This window comes from Pongo abelii, chromosome 5, assembly GCF_028885655.2.
Source record: "Pongo abelii isolate AG06213 chromosome 5, NHGRI_mPonAbe1-v2.0_pri, whole genome shotgun sequence".
NCBI classification, from domain to species: Eukaryota; Metazoa; Chordata; class Mammalia; order Primates; family Hominidae; genus Pongo; species Pongo abelii.
Genome location: NC_071990.2, coordinates 27888432 through 27909811, shown reverse-complemented (window position 1 = coordinate 27909811; position 21380 = coordinate 27888432). Strand labels below are relative to the sequence as shown.

Below are 21380 nucleotides of genomic sequence, written 5' to 3'. Positions count from 1 at the left end.
GTGAAGTCTAAATTTCCAATGGTTTTACAATTCAGCTTGTGATTTTCTGAAACCAGTTCCTGTCTTTGTATGTCAAATATCCAGAATCTCAATACCAAATCCTTAGTAACCGCAGTGAGAGCCCCTGAAATATTATTGATTCTTCCCTATGTTTTGCTCCCAATATTCAACCTAAGCTTTGTTGATTCTCCCTTTGACATGGTTTTAGAATACATTCACTCTTCAGCACATATTTTCCATTTGTTATCAATATATTAGTTAATATCTTTTTACCTTTGTGTGAACCAACCATTAAATTCATCTCCTAAGAGAACTTCCAACTGAACAGACTCAGTTTTCAGCGTGTTATTATTTATTTTTCCTAAAACTGATAATCACATCACTTCCTTGCTTAAAACGGCCTCAATTACTATTCTCTACAAGATTAAAGAAAAAGCACACCTTTAATATATAAAGTTGGATTTATTCAATGGACTCTGTAGTTGTAGAAACAAACTCACAACTTAAATCTACCATCCCAGTTTGGGGCCAGCATTCTATTATACATCCTATTACTCTGTTACATTGTTTCATCTGAAAGGTATTATCCTGCCTTAATTTCCAATTCAAACCCTCCATTCCTAGTTCAAGAGTTTGCTCAAGGGTCATATTCTTTACAAAGACTATTAAACTCACATTTTCTCTCTTTTTTGAGATCCGATAACACTAACTAATTATTATTATTATTACTAATCAATGCCTAAGGTAATTAATCTTTTGCTGCCTCGAGTGTGAGCTCCTCCAGGACATGACCTATTTTTTTCTTCTTCTTTTATCCCTAGTGCTTAATTCCATGTCCCATGCATTCTAGGTCTTAAAGCTTTTATGCTTAATAAATATTAAATTAATGAGCTGGGATTCTGGAAATCTAAATATGGAGTAAAAATCAACTCTAATTGTGTAGGATTGAAACAAAACTACATAAATTAGTTTATCTTATTCTCTGTGTATATGTTGAAGGTTATATGTACATTTTCAAAAGTAGATACTGATTTAAAAGGTGAGATCATAAATATAGATGTGAAAAATCATCTTTATATGTAAAAACAATAATTTTCTTTTAGGTTTAAGCTTCTTTGGCAGTTCATTATGGTCTTCAGAATAAAGTGCCAACTTGTAAGCATGGTGGTGTCTTGATGTGGCGTCTCCTATTTCTCTGCTTTCACGGTTTGTCTTTTCCCTATGGTGCTCCTTTCACTTTGAATGTCCTTACACAGGGAATTCTTTTTTTTGACTTTTATAGTTCAGTTAAAGCATTGCCTCCTCCATGAAGTTGGGTTGACAATGCCTATTTTATGCCTCCAGAAGAAGTCAAACTGCTTTTATTACTAAACAAGAAAGAATAAAAATAATCATGTAGGTACCCAACTCAAGATATCATTAAAAAGGAATCTAGTGAAAGAAAAGAGGTGTTAAAGAAAAATAGAATCAATTAGTTTAAAAGAATGTGAAACTGATTCTTTTCAGGAAGCAATTTTGGTATGGTTTTTAAAACCAGGTTACTGATAAAGCTAGGGCTGCTTTGTGAAGTTACATTTGATTGTCGTATAAATAAGACTTTTATGTTTATTTCTTTCACTCAAATTTTTCAACCCTTGAAACCTAGAGCTTCTCTCTGAATTACTGTATAATTTCACTTTCTTGGTCAATATTATATAACTCAGTTATTTTATATTTTATGCCTGATTTATTAATGCTTCCTTATACTCAGTGGATAGATATAGGGAATTCTTCTTTCAAGGAATGAGAAATCAAATCTGAACTATTATTCTTCTTCTTTAGGACAATTTGCTTAATTTATTGCCTTGGAATTTTTAAAGGCCAATTCTGTTGGGTCACTTGATGTGACTGCCTGCTTGGCTTAATCAGCTCTTGGACCTCTTTTCTATTTGTTTCTTCATTGTAGATTATCAACGAGCACTTACTGTTTTTTACATAGTAACTACTTATTCTGGAGTTAGTTGTCTAGTTAAAATGATTTCTTACTTATATAGAATAGTGTGCGTATATATATTTTGCAAATTAGTACATACTACATACTTAGTGTTCCCATATATAGGGACATTCCCTAGCTTATAAAATCAATTAAAAATGCAAACACATTAGTTTTACTATAAACAAATCCTTAAATGTTAGAAATATAAAAATGTTGTTGCTACTCTGTGCATTAATTAGCATTGTTCTGTCAGTGTTAGCCAATAAAATTAGACAAAGGTCAAAATAAGGACTATAAATACTTAAAAAGAAGAAATACAACATTAATATTTGCACAAAATGTAATTATATACTTAAAAAATCAGGGCTACAAATTGTTTTTTCCAAAGCAATATGTCCAGCAAGGGTACGGATTACCAAGTTGTTATAAAAAAAAAATCAGTAATTTTAACACATTCGAAGGACAATATGTTGGAAAACATGGTTGATGAAAAGGTCCTAGTTACAACACTAACAAACAAAATAGCACCTGACATATATAAGGAGTTTGAGAAGCACCTGACAAATGTAGAAAATTATATAAGATGACCCTCTGCAGCTTGTTGCTATCTAATACATTTATTATATTGTTAAATATAAATGTCACCATTCTTTTTCAGTAATAAAGGATATCTTTAATGCATGTTAAGCCAACAGAGTATTTTCCTCTCAGGGCCTTCTGCTCCCCAAAGGACAGGAAATTCCATTCCTCTTCTAATCCTTGATGATACTAAATAGCAACATCTGGTCCAGTGTTCACGGCAGAAAGTGGAGCTCAGAAGAGCTTCAAAAGAAAGCACCAACTCTGTGACATTAGAAAGATAAATATTATTAGAAAGCTTAGGAACTTAATAAGTCTGAAATGAGTCAAAATTTTTAAAAATGGGCCAGAGCCTGGTTTTGGGAGGCCAAGGAGGGTGGATCACCTGAGATCAGGAGTTTGAGACCAGCCTGGCCAACATGGTGAAACCCTGTCTCTACTAAAAATACAAAAAAATTAGCCAGGCATGTTGGCGGGCACCTGTAATCCCAGCTACTTGGGAGGCTAAGGCAGGAGAATCGCTTGAACCCAGGAGGTGGAGGTAGCAGTGAGCCAAGATCGCACCATCGCACTCCAGCCTTGGCAACAAGAATGAAACTCCATCACACACACACATACACACACACACACACACAAACCCGGCTGGGCGTGGTGGCTCACACCTGTAATCCTAGCACTTTGGGAGGCTAAGGCAGGGGGATCACTTGAGGTCAGGAGTTCAAGGCCAGCCTGGCCAATATGGTGAAATCCCATTTCTACTAAAAATACAAAAATTAGCCAGGCATGCTGGCACATGCCTGTAACCCCCAGCTACTTGGGAGGCTGAGGCAGGAGAATCACTTGAACCCAGGAGGTGGAGGTTGCAGTGAGCCGAGATTGTGCCACTGCACTCCAGCCTGGGTGACCAGGACTCCGTCTCAAAAAAAAAAAATATATATATATATATATAAAATATGTATATACTATATATATATAAAATATATAATATGTATATACTATATATAAAATATATAATATGTATATACTATATATAAAATATATAATATGTATATACTATATATAAAATATATGTATATACTATATATAAAAATATAATATGTATATACTATATATAAAATATATAATATGTATATACTATATATAAAATATATAATATGTATATACTATATATAAAATATATAATATGTATATACTATATATAAAATATATAATATGTATATACTATATATAAAATATATAATATGTATATACTATATATAAAATATATAATATGTACATACTATATATAAAATATATAATATGTATATACTATATATAAAATATATAATATGTATATACTATGTATAAAATATATCATATGTATATACTATGTATAAAATATATCATATGTATATACTATGTATAAAATATATAATATGTATATACTATGTATAATATATAATATGTATATATTATATCTAACATATAATATGTATATATTATATATTATAATATATACTATGTATATAGTATATATAATATATTATATACTATGTATATATTATATATTATATATTATGTATATATTATATATTATATATAATGTGTATATATAATATATATATATAGCTTCACCTGTACCTAATGTTTCTCTATGTTGGATGTCAAAGGTAACTAAGGTAGAAAGAACATTACATGAGAGTCATAATAGAAGATTGGCTTGGTGATGTGCACACACACACACACACACACATACACAGACACACACTTGTATATACATGCAAAATATTTTGTAAGTATTGGCCATATATTTACAAAACACATTCTTTGCAGAATTATATAAATAATTTTCTTTATGGTGGATTGGGAGCTAAGGGAAGTGAAATGTGAAGGGACAAAGATATTGAAAGGGGATGGGAGAAAACGAGGAGATAATAGAGAAAGAAGAAGAGATAGAGAAATCAAAGAAGGGGAAGAGGAAAATAATTCATTTAGAGGAGGGATTTCACACTCAGCTAACTACAGATGATAGGTTTTAACAAAATAAATTAAACCAGCTATAGGAAATGTCAACTGCCAAAATGTAAACAAATTATAACTAAAGCATTTTTCAATTTAAATTGATAAACAGAAATGTTTATTTTTTGTTATCCATTTGTTTAAAAATTTTAAATAAAAAACTTGAGTTTTCTTCTCCGTACTGATGTCAATGTCAGGTTCTATATTTAATTTTGCAAGAGTGCCGATATAGTTTGGGTATTTTCCCCACCCAAATCTCATGTTGAATTGTAATCTCCAATGCTAGAGCTTTATGGGAGGTGTTTGAATCATGGGGGTGGACCTTTCATGAATTGCTTGCATCATCCCCTTGGTGATTAATGAGCTCTCCCTCTGAGTTCACACAAAATCTGGTTGTTTAAAAGTGTGCGGCAACCCTCTCCCACTGTCTCTCTCACTTCTGCTTTCCCCATATGATGTGTCTCCTCCCCCTTTACCTTCCATGATTGTAAGCCTCCTGAGGCATCCTTAGGAGCTGAGCAGATGCTAGCACCATGCTTCCTGTAAAGCCTGCAGAACCATGAGCCAATTAAACTTCTTTTCTTATAAAGTATCCAGTCTCAGGTATTTCTTTATAGCACTGCAAGACAGCCTAATCAGAAAATTGGTACTGAGGAGTGAAGCATTACTATCAAGATACCTGAACATGTAACAACAACAATAACAACAACAACAACAACAACACAAAAGCTTTGGAAGTGGATAACGAGTGAATTTGGAAGAGGTTGGAGGGCTCAGAAGAAGACATGAAGATAGGGAAAGTGTGGATCTTCTTAGAGACTTGTTAAGTGGTTGTGACCAAAATGCTGATAGTGATATATTCAGTGAAGTCCTGGCTGACAAGATCTCATATGGAAGTGTGGAACTTTTTTCTTTTGTCTTAGATGAGACTCTGGACTTTGGAATTAATGCTGGAATGAGTGAAGGGTTTGGGGTACTATTGGGAAAGCATGATTGTATTTTGTAATGTGAGAAGGACATGAGATTTGGGAGGGGCTAAGGGCAGAATGATATAATTTGGCTATTTGCCCTACCTAAATCTCATGTTGAATTGTAATCTCCAGGGCTAGAGATGGGACCTTGCGGGAGGTGTTTGGATCATGGGGGCGGATCCCTTGTGAATGGTTTGTGCCATCTCCTTGTTGATAAGCAAGCTCTTACTCTGAGTTCACATGAGATCTGGTTGTTTAAAAGTGTGTGGCACCCCCCCTACACACACACTCACCCTCCTTCTCACTCCTGCTTTCACCAAGTGACATGCCTGATCCTCCTTTGCCTTACACCATGATTGTAAGCATCCTGAGGTCTCCCTAGAAGCTAAGCAGATGCCAGTGCCATGTTTCTTGTAAAAGACCCAGTCTCAGGTATTTATTTTATTTTCTTATAAGTTACCCAGTCTCAGGTATTGATTTATAGCAGTGCAAGAATGGTCTAACATGGGTGCACTTCAGAATTCAGCCTGAGAGTGATGCCTTTGTGCAGGTTCAAGGCATTAAATAGAAATAAATTTCTCAAGTTGAAGAGCTGAGTAAACAAACTTAATGAAAAGAGAAACAAATTGTGTCATATGCAGATAAGAAAAGGACAAAGAAAGTAAAACATCCTAGATACATCCTATGAAAGGAAGTAATTTGAGGAGAAAATTCTAACTTATAGGGTTTCCCATTTAAGTACTGATAAGACTTTGTAATTATTGCGCACAGAGTTAATAATTTACCTGAATACAAAATTTATGAGTAGGAATAATTATAGTTGATTATTAGAAAATAGACATTTTAATTTGTCAGAATAGACAGATATGTATTCCTAGATTGTGATAGTGATAGATGAATAAATAGATGTATGTAAATACTTATGATGTTCATGTCAGAAAAAATATGAAAATTATTTAATAATGTTCTGAAGTGCTACTCGTATCGGAAAAATATTTGAAGGACAGAAGCAGTGCTCTTATCTTACCTGATCTGAAACAACTGGTCTCAAAACCAAACCAAACCCAACATAAGTAGAAGAAAGGACATAATAATGGTAAGAGTAGAAATCAGGAGAAAATTAACTCAGACCAAAAGTTGGTTCTTTGAAAATAATCAAATTGATAAATTCCTAGCAAGACTTTCAAATCCTCAGCAAGACTGATCAAGAAAAAAAGAAAGCACATCTTACCAATATTGGGCAAGAAAGAGACTCTTATGAGACAACAAAATTCAGAATAAATATCTTGCATTAACAGGAATGCAAAAATCCTTGACAAAATATTAACAACAAAATCGAGCAATGTGTAAAAAGAATGATATATCATAACATAGTGATTTTTATCCCAGGCTGCAAGATTGTTTTAAATTTAAAAATCAGTTAATGAAATGCAACATATTGAAAGAATAAATGAGAAATATATAATCATCTCAATAGATGCAGAAAAAGCATTTTGCGAAATTAAAAATGATTCATAATGAAAGCTCTTGACAAACTAGAAATAGAAGGAAATTTCCTCAGTCTGTTAAAGGGCATCTACAAAAATCCTAGAACTAAAATACCTAGAACTAAACTGGAAATAAAGCAAATAAATCTACTCTCACCACTTCTGATAAACCTTAAACCTTATATTGGATATTGTAATCAGTACGATAAGGTAAAAAAAAGATATAAAATTTAGAAAGTAAGAATTAAAGTCATTATTTGGAAATAGTGATTTTGTGTAGAAAAACCTAAGGAGCCCACAAAAAACTATTGGAACTTATAAATGAATTTATCGAGGTTGTAGGGGGTCAAGGTTAATTTATGAAAATCAATTAACTTACTATAGACTAACAACAAACAACTGGAAAATGAAACAAAACTTACAGTATCATCAAAGCCAAAGTAATTAGAATAAATATATCAAAATATGTGCAAGACCTCTATCCTGAAAAATACAAAACATTGCTGAGAGAAATTAAGAAAACTTATATAAAAAGAGAGCTTTATCATCCTCATGATTTAAAAAATTCAGTATTGTTATGATGGGAATTCTCACAAATTGATCCATTGCAGACCCAATCAAAATTTCAGCTAGTTTTTTGGTAGAAATTACTAAATAGATTAAATAGTTTATATGAAAATGCAAAAAATAAGAACAAAGTTGGATAATTTGAACTAGCTACTTCAAGACATACTGTAAAGTCAACATAATTAAAACGTATGAAACTGTCATAAGAATGGACAAATATGGTGGCTCATGCCTGTAATCCCAGCACTTTGGGAGGCCAAGGTGGGAAGATCATTTGAGGTCAGGAGTTTGAGACCAGACTGGCCAACATGGTGAAACCCTGCCTCTACTAAAAATACAAAAATTAGCCAGGTGTGGTGGCAGGCACTTGTAGTACCAGCTACTCAGGAGGCTGAGGGAGGAGAATCACTTGGACCCAGGAGGTGAAGTTTGTAGTGAGCCAAGATTGTGCTACTGCACTCCAGCTTAGTTGACAGAGTGAGGTTCTTTCTTAAAAAAAAAAAAAAAAAAAAGAATGGACAAACAGATGAATTGAAATAGTGACTCCAAAAAAAAGTCCCACATCTACAACTGAATTTGGTAAAAGCATGAAGACAATTCAATGGGGAAAAACCTTTTTAACCAATTGCACTGAAACATCTGCCTATACATATTCTAAAAATGTACCATGACTCATATCTCATACCAGATTCAAAATTCATTACAGATGGATCAAAAACTTAAACAGAAAAAGTGAAACTATGAAGCATAAGGAAAAAAACTGGAGAATATCTCTACTTTGTGGTAGGAAAATATTTCTTAGTACATCAGATGCACTAACTATAAAAAATTACAAATTGGGCTTTGTAAAAATTAAACATGTCTGCTCATCAAAAGACAACTTTAAGAAAATTATTATTATTATTCTTTTGAGACAGGGTCTCGCTCTGTCAGCCAGGATGGAGTGCAGTGGGAAGATCATGCCTCACTAGTGATTCTCCAACTTCAGCCTCCCTAGTAGCTGGCCACCATACCCAGCTAATTTTTTGTATTTTTCGGAGAGACAGGATTTCACCATGTTGCCCAGGTTGGTCTCAAACTCCTGAGCGCAAGAGATCACTCCTGCCTCGGCCTCCCAAAGTGCTGGGATTACAGGCATAAACCACCACACTGGGCCTAAGAAAATTAATTAATAGTCCAAATATAATTTGGAAGAATATGTGAAATATATATACCTGAGAAATATTTGTAGTCTGAATATATAAAAAATGTGCATGAATCAGTAATAACAACAATAAACAATTCAACAAGTAACAGGAACAAGGCTTAAACTAGATATTTTACAAAATAAGATAGAAATGGCAAAAAAAAAAACCATGAAAATGTGCTCAGCAGCTTGATAATCAGGAAATGCAAATTAGAACCATATGAGGTCACTTGACAATCACTAGAATGGCTAAATTAAAAGACAAAAAAATCCTTTTAATACCAAATATTAGTAAGGATGGCAACTTGTACCCTTGTACATTGCTTGTGGAATATAAAGTGTTATAACCATTCAGGAAAACTGTTTGTTAGTTAAAAAAAAAGTTAAATATACATTATCCATGACTTAGTATTTATACTTCAGGGTATTTTCCCAAGAGAAATAAAAACCTTGAAATAATGACCACAAAAAAGACTTGTACAAGAGTAGTCTCAAAGCAGTTTTGTTTATACTAGCACAAAGCCAGAGAAAAATCCAAATGTCTGTAATAGAATAGATAAAAATGTAATAATTCATATGACATAGTACTATTAATTAGTAAAAATAATCAATCTATTAATATGTGCAACAATAGACAAAATATCCAACAACATGTATGAATCTCAAAAGCTTTCTGTTGTGTGAAGGAAGTTAAACACCAAAGAATGGATTCTATATGATTCTAATTTTTAAACATCTGGAAAACTCAAAGACTAATCTAAGATGATAGAAAGCAGAACAATGATAGCCTTTGGGGATTTTGATAGGAAGGGATAGGAAGGAATCTTAGGGTGATGTAAGCATTCTATATCTTGAGCTAAATGATGGTTACATAGGTGTATACATGTGTTTAAAGAAAACTACAGATTAATATACCTTATAAACATAGATGCAAACATTCAAAACAAAGTTTTAGCAAATTGAATCCAACATTATATAAGATAATACATCATAATCTGGGATCTAATTAAACTAAAGAGCTTCTGCACAGCAAAAGAAACTACCATCAGAGTGAACAGGAAACCTACAAAATGGGAGAAAATTTTCACAACCTACTCATCTGACAAAGGGCTAATATCCAGAATCTACAGTGAACTCCAACAAATATACAAGAAAAAAACAAACAACCCCATCAAGAAGTGGGCGAAGGACATGAACAGACACTTCTCAAAAGAAGACATTTATGCAGCCAAAAAACACATGAAAAAATGCTCACCATCACTGGCCATCAGAGAAATGCAAATCAAAACCACAATGAGATACCATCTCACACCAGTTAGAATGGCAATCATTAAAAAGTCAGGAAACAACAGGTGCTGGAGAGGATGTGGAGAAATAGGAACACTTTTACACTGTTGGTGGGACTGTAAACTAGTTCAACCATTGTGGAAGTCAGTGTGGCGATTCCTCAGGGATCTAGAACTAGAAATACCATTTGACCCAGCCATCCCATTACTGGGTATATACCCAAAGGACTATAAATCATGCTGCTGTAAAGACACATGCACACGTATGTTTATTGCGGCATTATTCACAATAGCAAAGACTTGGAACCAACCCAAATGTCCAACAATGATAGACTGGATTAAGAAAATGTGGCACATATACACCATGGAATACTATGCAGCCATAAAAAATGATGAGTTCATGTCCTTTGTAGGGACATGGATGAAATTGGAAATCATCATTCTCAGTAAACTATCGCCAAGGACAAAAAACCAAACACCGCATGTTCTCACTCATAGGTGAGAATTGAACAATGAGAACGCATGGTCACAGGAAGGGGAACATCACACTCTGGGGACTGTTGTGGGGTGGGGGGATGGGGGAGGGATAGCATTGGGAGATATACCTAATGCTAAATGAGGAGTTAATGGGTGCAGCACACCAGCATGGCACATGTAAACATATGTAAATAACCTGCACATTGTGCACATGTACCCTAAAATTTAAAGTATAATAATAATAAAATAAAATAAAATAAAATAAAATAAGATAATACATCATAATCAAGTGGGGCTTACCCAGGAATGAAAAGTTAATTTAGCATTTCAAAATTCACTACATTAAGAAACTAAAAAAGAAATGCCATATTATCATCTCAATAGATGCAGAAAGAGCTTTTGATGGTGTTCAACATCTATTCCTGATAAAAACTTTCAGCAAACTAGGAATAGAAATAAATTTCTTCAACCTGATAGAGGGCATTTATGAAAAAAATGCAAGTATTTTAATAAACATATTAAAACTTATCAAATGATACACTTGAAACATGCTATTATTGTATGTCAATTATACCTCAATAAAGCTTGAAAGAAAAAAAAATTATGCTATTCCTGATACTAACATCTTTTGAAGTATGTGGTAATATTCTAAAATTATTTAAAAATTGTGAAATTTAAATTTAAAATGTTCATATTGTAAAATTTAAAAATAAAAAATGTATTTTAAAAATTTTTTAGATATAGAATTCTATAGTTTCTCCTTAGACCAATCTTATTATTTTGTTCAGTGTCAAAAGATTATAAACAGAATAATAAGGCATGTTAAAATATTTTAAAGTTTATTTGAAAATTCAGTGGTTCATGAATTGAGCAGTGTCAGATCACAAGCAGTTCAGGGCTCTGATGATGAGGCATCAGGCCTTTATAAGGTGAATGTGGAAGCAAGGCAAAGAAAATATTTGATTGATTAACCTAGAGTAATAGCCTTATTTGGGAAAGTTTCTAGTTAGAGGTTAGTTGACAGTTTCTGTTTGGCCTGTAGTATGATTACTTATGCTGAGCTGGGTTTGGGTTTGCTTACATAGGAGCCCAGCATGCTGGAGCTGCCTCAGCTTAATGAACTCCAATTATTATTAAGATTTTTTTTTTTTTTTGAGACAAGGTCTCACTCCCATTGCCCAGGCTGGAGTGCAATAGTGTGATCATGGCTCACTGCAGCCTTGACTTCCCAGGTTCAGTTGATCCTCCCACCTCAGCCTCCTGAGTAGCTGGGACAACAGGTATGTACCACCACGTCTAGCTAATTCTTTGTATTTCTAATAGAGACGGGGTCTCACCATATTACCCAGGTTGGCCTTGAACTCCTGGCCTCAAGCAATCTGCCTGCCTTGGTCTCCCAAAGTGCTGGGATTATAGGTGTGAGCCACCGTGCCCAGCCTTATTATGATTTTTTTTTTTTTAAGACAGATTGATTCTTTATCTTCTTCCTTCTTTGTATTTTTGTCTTTGTACCAATAAATAATCTAAAGTTATGTGTTCAGGCTGGGTGCGGTGGCTCATGCCTGTAATTCCGGCACTTTGGGAGGCCGAAGCAGGAGGACTGCCTGAGCTCAGGAGTTCAAGACCAGCCTGAGCAACATGGCAAGACTCCCATCTCTAAAATAAATAAATAAATTATATATATATATATACAGTTATGTTTTGAACTTTTATACTTTGATGGTAGATTTAACTCTTTTCTCCATTTATTTCTACCCATTTTTACTTTACATATTTTGAGGCTATGTTATTAGGTACATTTTTGCTTGAAACTCACAGCAAATTAAACCTTTGAATTTTATCATTAGTTAGTAAACCCCTCCCTGTCTAATTATGCTTTTTTGTCTTAAAGTCTCTTTTATTGGCTATTACTATAGCAATACCAGTCTGGAATTATTTTTTCATATCTTTTTTTTTTTTTTTTTTTGAGATGGAGTCTTGCTCTGTTGTCCAGGCTGGAGTGCAGTGGTGTGATCTGGGCTCACTGCAATCTCTGCTTCCTGGGTTCAAGGGATTCTCCTGCCTCAGCCTCCCAAGTAGCTGGGACTACAGTCATGCACCACCACCCCCAGCTAATTTTCATATTTTTAGTAGAGATGGAGTTTCACCATGGGATTGGCCATGGGGTTGTCCAGACTGGTCTCGAACTCCTGACCTCATGTGACCCACCTGCCTTGGCCTCCCAAAGTGCTGGGATTATAGACGTGAGTCACTGAGCCCGACCTGTTTTTTCATTTCTTACTGTCTTTATTTTTAAATGTGGGGTTGGGAGAGGCAGTGTTTAGCTCATTTAGATATTGTGATTATTGAGATATCAGTCAATCATAACTTATCATTTCAGTTTGTTTCACTTTTTCTTGGCTTATTTTTAATCCTTTCTTGCTTTTTAAATAATTGATGTCCATACCTCCTCTCCTCATAACAAGAATTTAAAATACTTTCACTTTCCATGGACTGCCCATTCCCAGTCTCAAATGTGTGCAATGTATAGTTGTTGTTGTTGTTGTTGTTTTTAATCCATATTAGGCCGGGCGCAGTGGCTCACACCTGTAATCTCAGCAGGTGTGATGGGAGGTTGAGGTGGGCAGATCATGAGGTCAGGAGTTTGAGACCAGCCTGGCCAACATGGTGAAACCCCGTCTTTACTAAAAATACAAAAATTAGCCGGTCGTGGTGTCACAGGCCTGTAATCCCAGCTACTCGGGAGGCTGAGGCAGGAGAATTGCTGGAACCCAGGAGGCAGAGGTTGCAGTGAGCTGAGATCTTGCCACTGCACTCTAGTCTGGGCAACAAAGTAATACTCCATCTGAAAAAAAAAAATCAATATTATTATGGAACTATTTTATGTATGTCTTTGGTTTTAACTATTTGACAAGTTACAATAGACTTTACCAAGGTATTTGTTCTGTTTTACTCTATGTGTTTCTTGCAGTATCCACTTTATATTATTCTTCTCTTAGTGAAGTATTTATCTTAAACTTTTTTAAAGTAGGTACTTGTGTGTCTAACTTCTGAGGCTTTACACACCTGAGAATTTTTATCATATCCTTATATTTAAATGGCCACTTTACTGATAAAAATTTTAGGTTTGAGGTTTTTTTCCTTCATTTTGTTTTGAAATTAATATTCCATTGTCCTTTTGCATTCAGTATTCCTTTGCAAAAATTTCATAGTGCATCTAAGTGACTTAAATAAATGCAAAAACTTTCTGGGGGAACATAACTTTACATTAGGCTTCAAATAATCTCATAGGTAAAGTTTCAAGAGAATGAACAATTTACAGTTCAAAGTCACATCAACACACAGGGAAATAAGGTACCATGAGTAAGAGAAATAACCAGGATCAGAATCAGATTCATTCATAAAGACTCGATTTTTGAACGTTTAGATATGGAATATAAAATAAATATGATTGACTGGGCACGGCGGCTCACACCTATAATCCCAGGGCTTTGGGAGGCCGAGGTGGGTGTATTAGTTGAGCTCAGGAGTTCAAGACCAGCCTGGGCAACATGGTGAAACCCAGTCTTTACAAAAAGTTCAAAAATTAGCCGGGCGTGGTGGCGGGTGCCTGTAGTCCCAGCTACTCTGGAGCCTGAGGCACGAAAATCGCTCGAAGTGGGGAGGTGGAGGCCGCAGTGAGCAGAGATTGCGCCACTGCACTCCAGCCTGGGTGACACAGCCAGACCCCGTCTCAAAATGTAAAATAAAATGAAGTAAATATGATTAGTATGTTTCAATACTTAAAGAGCATTCTGAAAATATGAGCAAGAAATAAAAGACTAAAGGAACTGAAAGACAGAGTCTGGTCCTGAACAGGATGCTGAATTATGATGAATGCTGACTGCCTCCCTCAAGTTAAATCCCAGAAAAACTAGAGAAGGTAAACAGATAAAACTGTAAGAAAGCCAGAGGTACTGGCCGTGTGGGTTGGTAGTTGAACCTGGAGTAGAGAACTTTCCAGCACAATTATAAGAGGTTAAAATAAAAGGTTAATTGTGAGTGTTCTGCTGTAGCTTCTCCCCTGCTACTGTCTTACCGCACATGGTGCTTGCCTTATTACTGCAACAAACGTAATTCTGATCCAAGCACCCTCAGGAATAAAATCAGAGCAGTACTCCTGTGTTTATAAGGGGCTGAGAAAAAAGAGTAGGGGTTATGACTAACAAACCTCAGGCAGTTATTTCCCCAACACTCTACTGTAGGATTCATGCCATCATTGCTTTAATGTTTGTGGGTGAGGCACAGTGGGGTTGGTCTTCGTTTATACACAATGACATAGAAAGGACCCAGTACACCGAGAGGCAAATAAGCACACAGGCCAAAAATCACAAAATATTTAGACAGAACAGCTATTTCAATTAAAAAAGAAATACTAGATTTAAAATTCCAATAAAACATGGAAAAATATCAAATGAGTCTAGTAAATGGATTACCAGTATTAAACAAGTAAAAGAAAAATTTTTAATGAACCCAAAGTGAAATGACATAAAATACATATTTGTTTTAATAAATATGAAAGTAGATAACAAACATAATGGCTATACCTGCATGATGAATTGGTGAACTGGAGAGTATGAAGAAATCTCATACAAGAAGGAAAACAAAGCAAAAGAAAACCGAAGTGTAAACTGGAGAGATACGATGGATAGAAGTCAAAGTGTCAACATTCAGATAACAGGACTCCAAGAATGAGCACAAAATAAATAAGGACAGGAAACACTTTGGGAGGCTGAGGTGGGTGGATCACGAGGTCAGGAGATCCAGACCATCCTGGCTGACACGGTGAAACTCCGTCTCTACTGAAAATACAAAAAATTAGCTGGGCGTGGTGGCGGGTGCCTGTAGTCCCAGCTACTCGGGAGGCTGAGGCAGGAGAATGGCATGAACCCAGGAGGCGGAGTTTGCAGTGAGCCGAGATCACGCCACTGCACTCCAGCCTGGGCGACAGGGCGAGACTCTCTCTCATAAATAAATAAATATGGACAGGAGAAAAGATCCGAAGACATATGAAGATCAGTTTTGGAAGAAAAAAAAGTGAAAATTTCTGTTTAAAGGAGACTATAGAAATCTAAAGAGAGATAAGGAAAAACTCGCATTGAGGCATATTATAGTTAGATTTGGAATATTAAAGACAGAGAAAATTATAAAGCATTCAGAAAGAAAGTACAGATCAGTTATAGAGGAAAAAGAAACTAACTGCGGTGTTGTTTTATCAAGGTGGGACAACTTTATATTACATTTTCTATTTCTCAGACCCCATAGTGTGAGTTTTGGCTGTAACTAGGTTAGTTGGCAGACTTGACATTATAATTTTCAAAGGAAAGCCTCCCTCTGTCCACTAGCCACTCTAATTTTATTCTTCAAGGTCAAGATGGGGAAATTTCTTTTCTGCCTTTTGCAGGACAGGATTTTTTCTCATCCACCCTTACCTCAAGGTAAGGTAAGGTGAGGTAAGGGCCCCTTTGGAGCTCCCACTTTGATGGTTTCTTGTCATAATTACCCCAACTTTGTGGGCCATGCAGACATGCAGAGATTTATAGGAAGCGATAAATATCTTATTATTTTTACATCATATAATTATTTTCATAAGAAAAAACTTAAAAGATTAATAAATGACTTTTTATTCTATCAGCAAATATTTATTGAGTATCTGTTGCATGCTAGGGCCTAAATGGTTTTCTCCTTGCAGGATTTCAGATGAAGGCAGAGGTAGGAGCCAAATATATTTCTAATGTTTTTAATCTTTGCAAAATCCTCTTCTATTGGAGGAAAAAGATGAACCAAAATAAAGAAATATTTTGCTTTACATAGGATGAGTTTGATTTGTAAAAGTTAAATTTGTCCATCACATAGATGATTTTGGCTAGAAAATAGTTGGAAATATAATACCTGGTGTTTGAAATTCATTTTTAGTGTGCATTTTGGATTTGGAGGTTGTCTTAAGAGGGGAAAAAATAAAGCAGGAAGAATGGTTACTGTGGCTGTGATTGTGCCACTGAACTCCAGCCTGGGCAACAGAGCAAGATCCTGTCTCAAAACAAAACAAAACAAATCAAGAATTGTCACTGTGATGCGAGTGAGAGTAGAGAGGAAACTGGAGCACTCCAAAGACAGAAACACTTTCTGAACTAAGAAATAAACTGACCTTATCCAGTTTTACCCCAGGAAAATTCTCTTTTTCATTCTTTTTTTTGAGACAGGGTCTCACTTTGTTGCCTAATCTGGAGTGCCATGGCATGAACATGGCTCACTGCAGTGTCAGTCTCCTGGGCTCAAGTGATCCTCCCGCCTCAGCCTCCTGAGTAGCTGGGACTAGAGGTGTGTGCCATCACAACTGGCTAATTCTTTTTCATTCTTTTTCATATATATATATATATATAATACTTTAAGTTCTAGGGTACACGTGCACAACGTGCAGGTTTGTTACATATGTATACATGTGCCATGTTGGTGTGCTGCACCCATTAACTCATCATTTACATTAGGTATATCTCCTAATGCTTTCCCTCTCTGCTCCCCCCACCCCACAACAGGCCCTGGTGTGTGATGTTCCCCTTCCTGTGTCCAAGTGTTCTCATTGTTCAATTCCCACCTATGAGTGAGAACATGCGGTGCTTGGTTTTTTTGTCCTTGCGATAGTTTGCTGAGAATGATGGTTTCAATCTTTTAAGTGGCCTTTATTGTTTTTTTCTTTGGACACAAATGCATATTACTTAATGTGGCACCTAGCCCATAATATCAGTTCAATATGCTTTTTAATAAAATAAATACAAATGTCTCCAATAAAAAGAAAACAATGTAATAAAATTATTTAGGGTTTTGGATTGTGTCAAAGCCATATTCAGCAATGTCTACTTGAAAGTTTCATTGAAAAAGTAACTTAAATAAAGTAGCTATTTGAAGGGCTCAGTAGAATAGAACCCTTGTCCTTAGCATGAATCATAGTGAGAAGACACTTTTGAATATGTTTGTTTTTCTTCTATTACCAGGAAAACATAGGATCATAAATCACAATTATTCCATATATTTTAGAAATTAATCATGTGTATCTTTGCACAAGCACCATAATGCTTGTGTGTATAAATGAGTATGCATGCATACTTGTAAACACACAGCTTTCATACTCGCTTTTATATATATATATATACATACACATATATATCTTTATGTAATTTTAATGCCACTGATCAGTGAAACAGTGTTAAGCTCAAAAATTTTAATGATGTCATAGACCATGTCTAAGCTAATGTTCTATCTTTTCCATATAACAAAATTTATACCTACCAGAAGATATTATAGGTATTTTGGCACTCCATTGGCTCAATTCCATGAAATAAATGATGATTACACAAACTACTAATGGGAAAGACGATCATATTATTTTTCCAAAGCATAACTTCTGTCAGTCAATGCACAGTACTAAAGCATTGATTTATGGTTCTGTTGGATTTTAATTAGCTGAGGCCAATTAGGAAAGGAGGAGAAAAGATGATTTGACATGTCAGATACAAAATGTTATACAAATTAAATTTCAGCTGTAGTCTAACTAGTCATCAGCATTTGATTCAGGGTTTTACAATACGTATTCCCAAGTTCTGCCTCTGTAGGTTTTTATTGGGTAGGTAGGAATATTTAAATGAATTTTAAAGTTTCACTTCAAGAATTATTTATTTCTATTAAATAAGTAAAGAAGCAGTCTCACGAACCGTCACCGTCACTGTTTTTTCTAGACACAAACCTCTTCAGTGCACCTTTTACATCCTTGTTTCTCAGTGTATAGATGACAGGGTTTAACATGGGGGTCACTAAGTTGTAGAAAAGGGTAAGGAACTTCCCTTGGTCCTGAGAAGAATTATTTCCTGGTTGCATATACATATAGATAATATTCCCATAAAACAAGGACACCACGGTGAAGTGGGACCCGCAGGTGTTGAAGGCCTTCCTTCTTCCTGCGGCCGACTTGATTGTTAGCACTGCTAGGGCAATGTAACTATAAGAGATGAGGATAAGAGACAAAGGCACCAGGACAATTACTACCGGTAAGATGAAAACAGTGCTCTCCATAGCCACTGTGTCCACACAGGTGATTTTTATTAGAACTGGCATCTCACACAGGAAATGTTTCACCTTATATCTTCCACATCGTGGCAGCTTCATAGTCACAGGAGACATAACTAGGGAATTGAGGAGTCCAACCCCCCAGGCCACAGACACCAACTTCCAGCAGAGCTGACGGTGCATAATGACAGAATAGTGAAGGGGCTTGCAGATTGCAGTGAAGCGGTCATAGGCCATGACTGCCAAGAGAACACACTCTGTGACACCCAGCCCCAGGAACATGAAGAGCTGGATGGCACAGCCCGTGTGGCTAATAGTCTTGTCTGGGCTGCCTAGATTGAAAAGCAGCTGGGGGATAGAACTGATGGTGAAGCAGAGATGTAGAAAGGACAAGTTAGTGAGGAAGAAGTACATGGGTATGTGGAGGCAGGGGTCCAGGCGGGAGATCAAGATAATGACGATGTTGCCCACTAAGGTCACAAGGTAGAAGATGAGGACAAACACAAAGAGGACATGCTCCAGCCTGGGTCTGCCTGAGAAACCCAGTAAGATGAACTGTTCCTGGCAGCTCTGGTTGGTCATGACAGTGGATAATCAGTTACCTGCAGTGCCTGCAGGGAAGCGATAGGAACACACCATATTTTTAATGAAGCTGGGTAAGAAATGGATTGAGAAAGGGATCATGTAAAATAGTCATATAAAACTTCAATATTCTGTGCAGACATAGATTATATATTTTGGAAAGAATATCTTCTCTTATTGGCGTGTTTTGTTCCTTTTTTTTTTTTTTTGAGACGGAGTCTCGCTGTCGCCCAGGTTAGAGTGCAGTGGCGCGATCTCGGCTCACTGCAGGCTCCGCCCCCCGGGTTTCATGCCATTCTCCTGCCTCAGCCTCCGGAGTAGCTGGGACTACTACAGGCGCCCGCCACCTCGCTCGGCTAATTTTTTGTATTTTTAGTAGAGATGAGGTTTCACCGTGTTAGCCAGGATGGTCTCGATCTCCTGACCTGGTGATCTGCCCGCCTCGGCCTCCCAAAGTGCTGGGATTACAGGCGTGAGCCACCGCGCCCAGCCTTGTTTCTTTTTAAATACCAAAGAGATACAGATCATTGTAGAATATTTGGAAAACATAGACATATACAAAGAATAGGAAAAGATTGTCCACACTCTAGGAATAATCACCTTTGCACTATTGATTTCAGTCTTTTTAAAAATGAGTCTGTATAATTTAACACAACCTAAATCACAGTGTGTTAAAAAAATTTATATTCTGAATTTTCTTTCAGTCAGTATTGTGAGACTTTATTTTGGTTTAAAAAATCTATAACAAAATCATTAGTGTCTGTATAATTTTCCTATAGCATGGCATAATTTATCTAAACACTTCTCTATAGTTGCTTATTGAGGGTATTTTCTACATTTTAAAGGTCTTGATAGAGAGGTTATGGAAGTATCTGTTTTACTGTAATTTAACCAGTATGCTTTCCCCCAAATTGCTGACAATCATTTGTTCCAAAGTGATATCTCATATTGTTTAAATTTGATGTTCTTAGCAGCAACGTTGATTGATTTTTTTGATGCTTGTAAGCTTTTCACACGTGGGAAATTTTTTTTGTCACTGAGCTAGCATGTCACAGATCATAGAAAAGCCTATAAATAGAACCCAAAGTGCCACTTATAATGTAACAATGAAAAGAAGAGTAATGGCTGACTTCATCTTACTCACTGAAGCAAAAGGCACAACCTTTCCATTTTTACTCAACCATTCAATTCATAACAAAACATACATCCTTTTGTAAATGATTAAATCACTAATTCTACTTTGTTCTTTACATGAAGTTATTTTCCCTACCTACAAATATATGCCTATTTTATAAAATTGCAATTTTACTAAAGATACAATTATGAAAAGTTTTCAGTGAATATATTTTAAAAATTTCTGTCTGTTTTGAAATATGTTCATAATTATACTTTTTACCTGGATGTATCTGTGAGGCAGACCTATATTTCTTTATTCATCAAATTTTAAAATGATATAAATGCTAAAGATAAGCTTGATTTAGAAATTTTAATGCATTGACAGATAATGCTATCATGTTGCTTTCCAAAATCTATGCTTTTTTCCCCTCAAGAAAGAACTAATTGTTAAATAAGAAAAAAATAGGTAAATCAATTTTCATATTTCAAACTGGTAGATCAAAAGTAATTCTTTTGAATGTGTCAAAGGCACTAAAATCAGGTAACTTAAAACACTCAAAGATAAATTTATGACCTGTTCTGTAACAGGAAATTTCTCACCACCTTAAGTTAATAAAGATGCTTCCTGTACTCTACCTACAAATATGGTGCTTGATTCAGAAGGCCTTAGCTCATTATTCCATTAATATTTATCATCTTGTTAAAAAATAATTTCATTACCTCACAGGGTTGATGTGAAGTTACAGCTTTCAGTGTAACCCCTTTCCTGGGTACATAGAGATCTTTATAACTCTATCAGTTACCACCTTAACTAGTTATTGTAACTAGTTTCTACTATAACTAGCATTCTTTTCTGGCCATGTAAGTGTAAAACAGATCCAGGAGAGGCAGATGAAAGTGAAGGAGCTACGTTGTCATTTCCATTTCCACCTCTACATCAAGGTCTCACGTGTATTGATATCTTTACACACCATTATATACATTTGTAAAGTGCCTTGCACTTGATAAACCATGTTACAGGTATCAGTGATTATTATAATAATTTAAACAGGAAAG

The 21380-nt window shown here is 35.4% G+C and overlaps 1 protein-coding gene across 1 annotated transcript; it reads right to left on the bottom strand.

Moving 5' to 3' along the window:
• Positions 1-18266: 18266 nt before the first annotated feature.
• LOC103890857 (olfactory receptor 2W3-like) lies at positions 18267-19208 on the bottom strand. Its single transcript, XM_009241579.4, has one exon. It carries the CDS (start codon positions 19206-19208, stop codon positions 18267-18269), a length of 942 nt encoding a protein of 313 aa, XP_009239854.4.
• Between the last annotated feature and the right edge of the window lie 2172 nt (positions 19209-21380).

Bases quoted from the DNA above. Each gene is read 5' to 3' on its own strand.
- LOC103890857 (XM_009241579.4), bottom strand. From the start codon at position 19,208: ATGACCAACCAGAGCTGCCAGGAACAGTTCATCTTACTGGGTTTCTCA.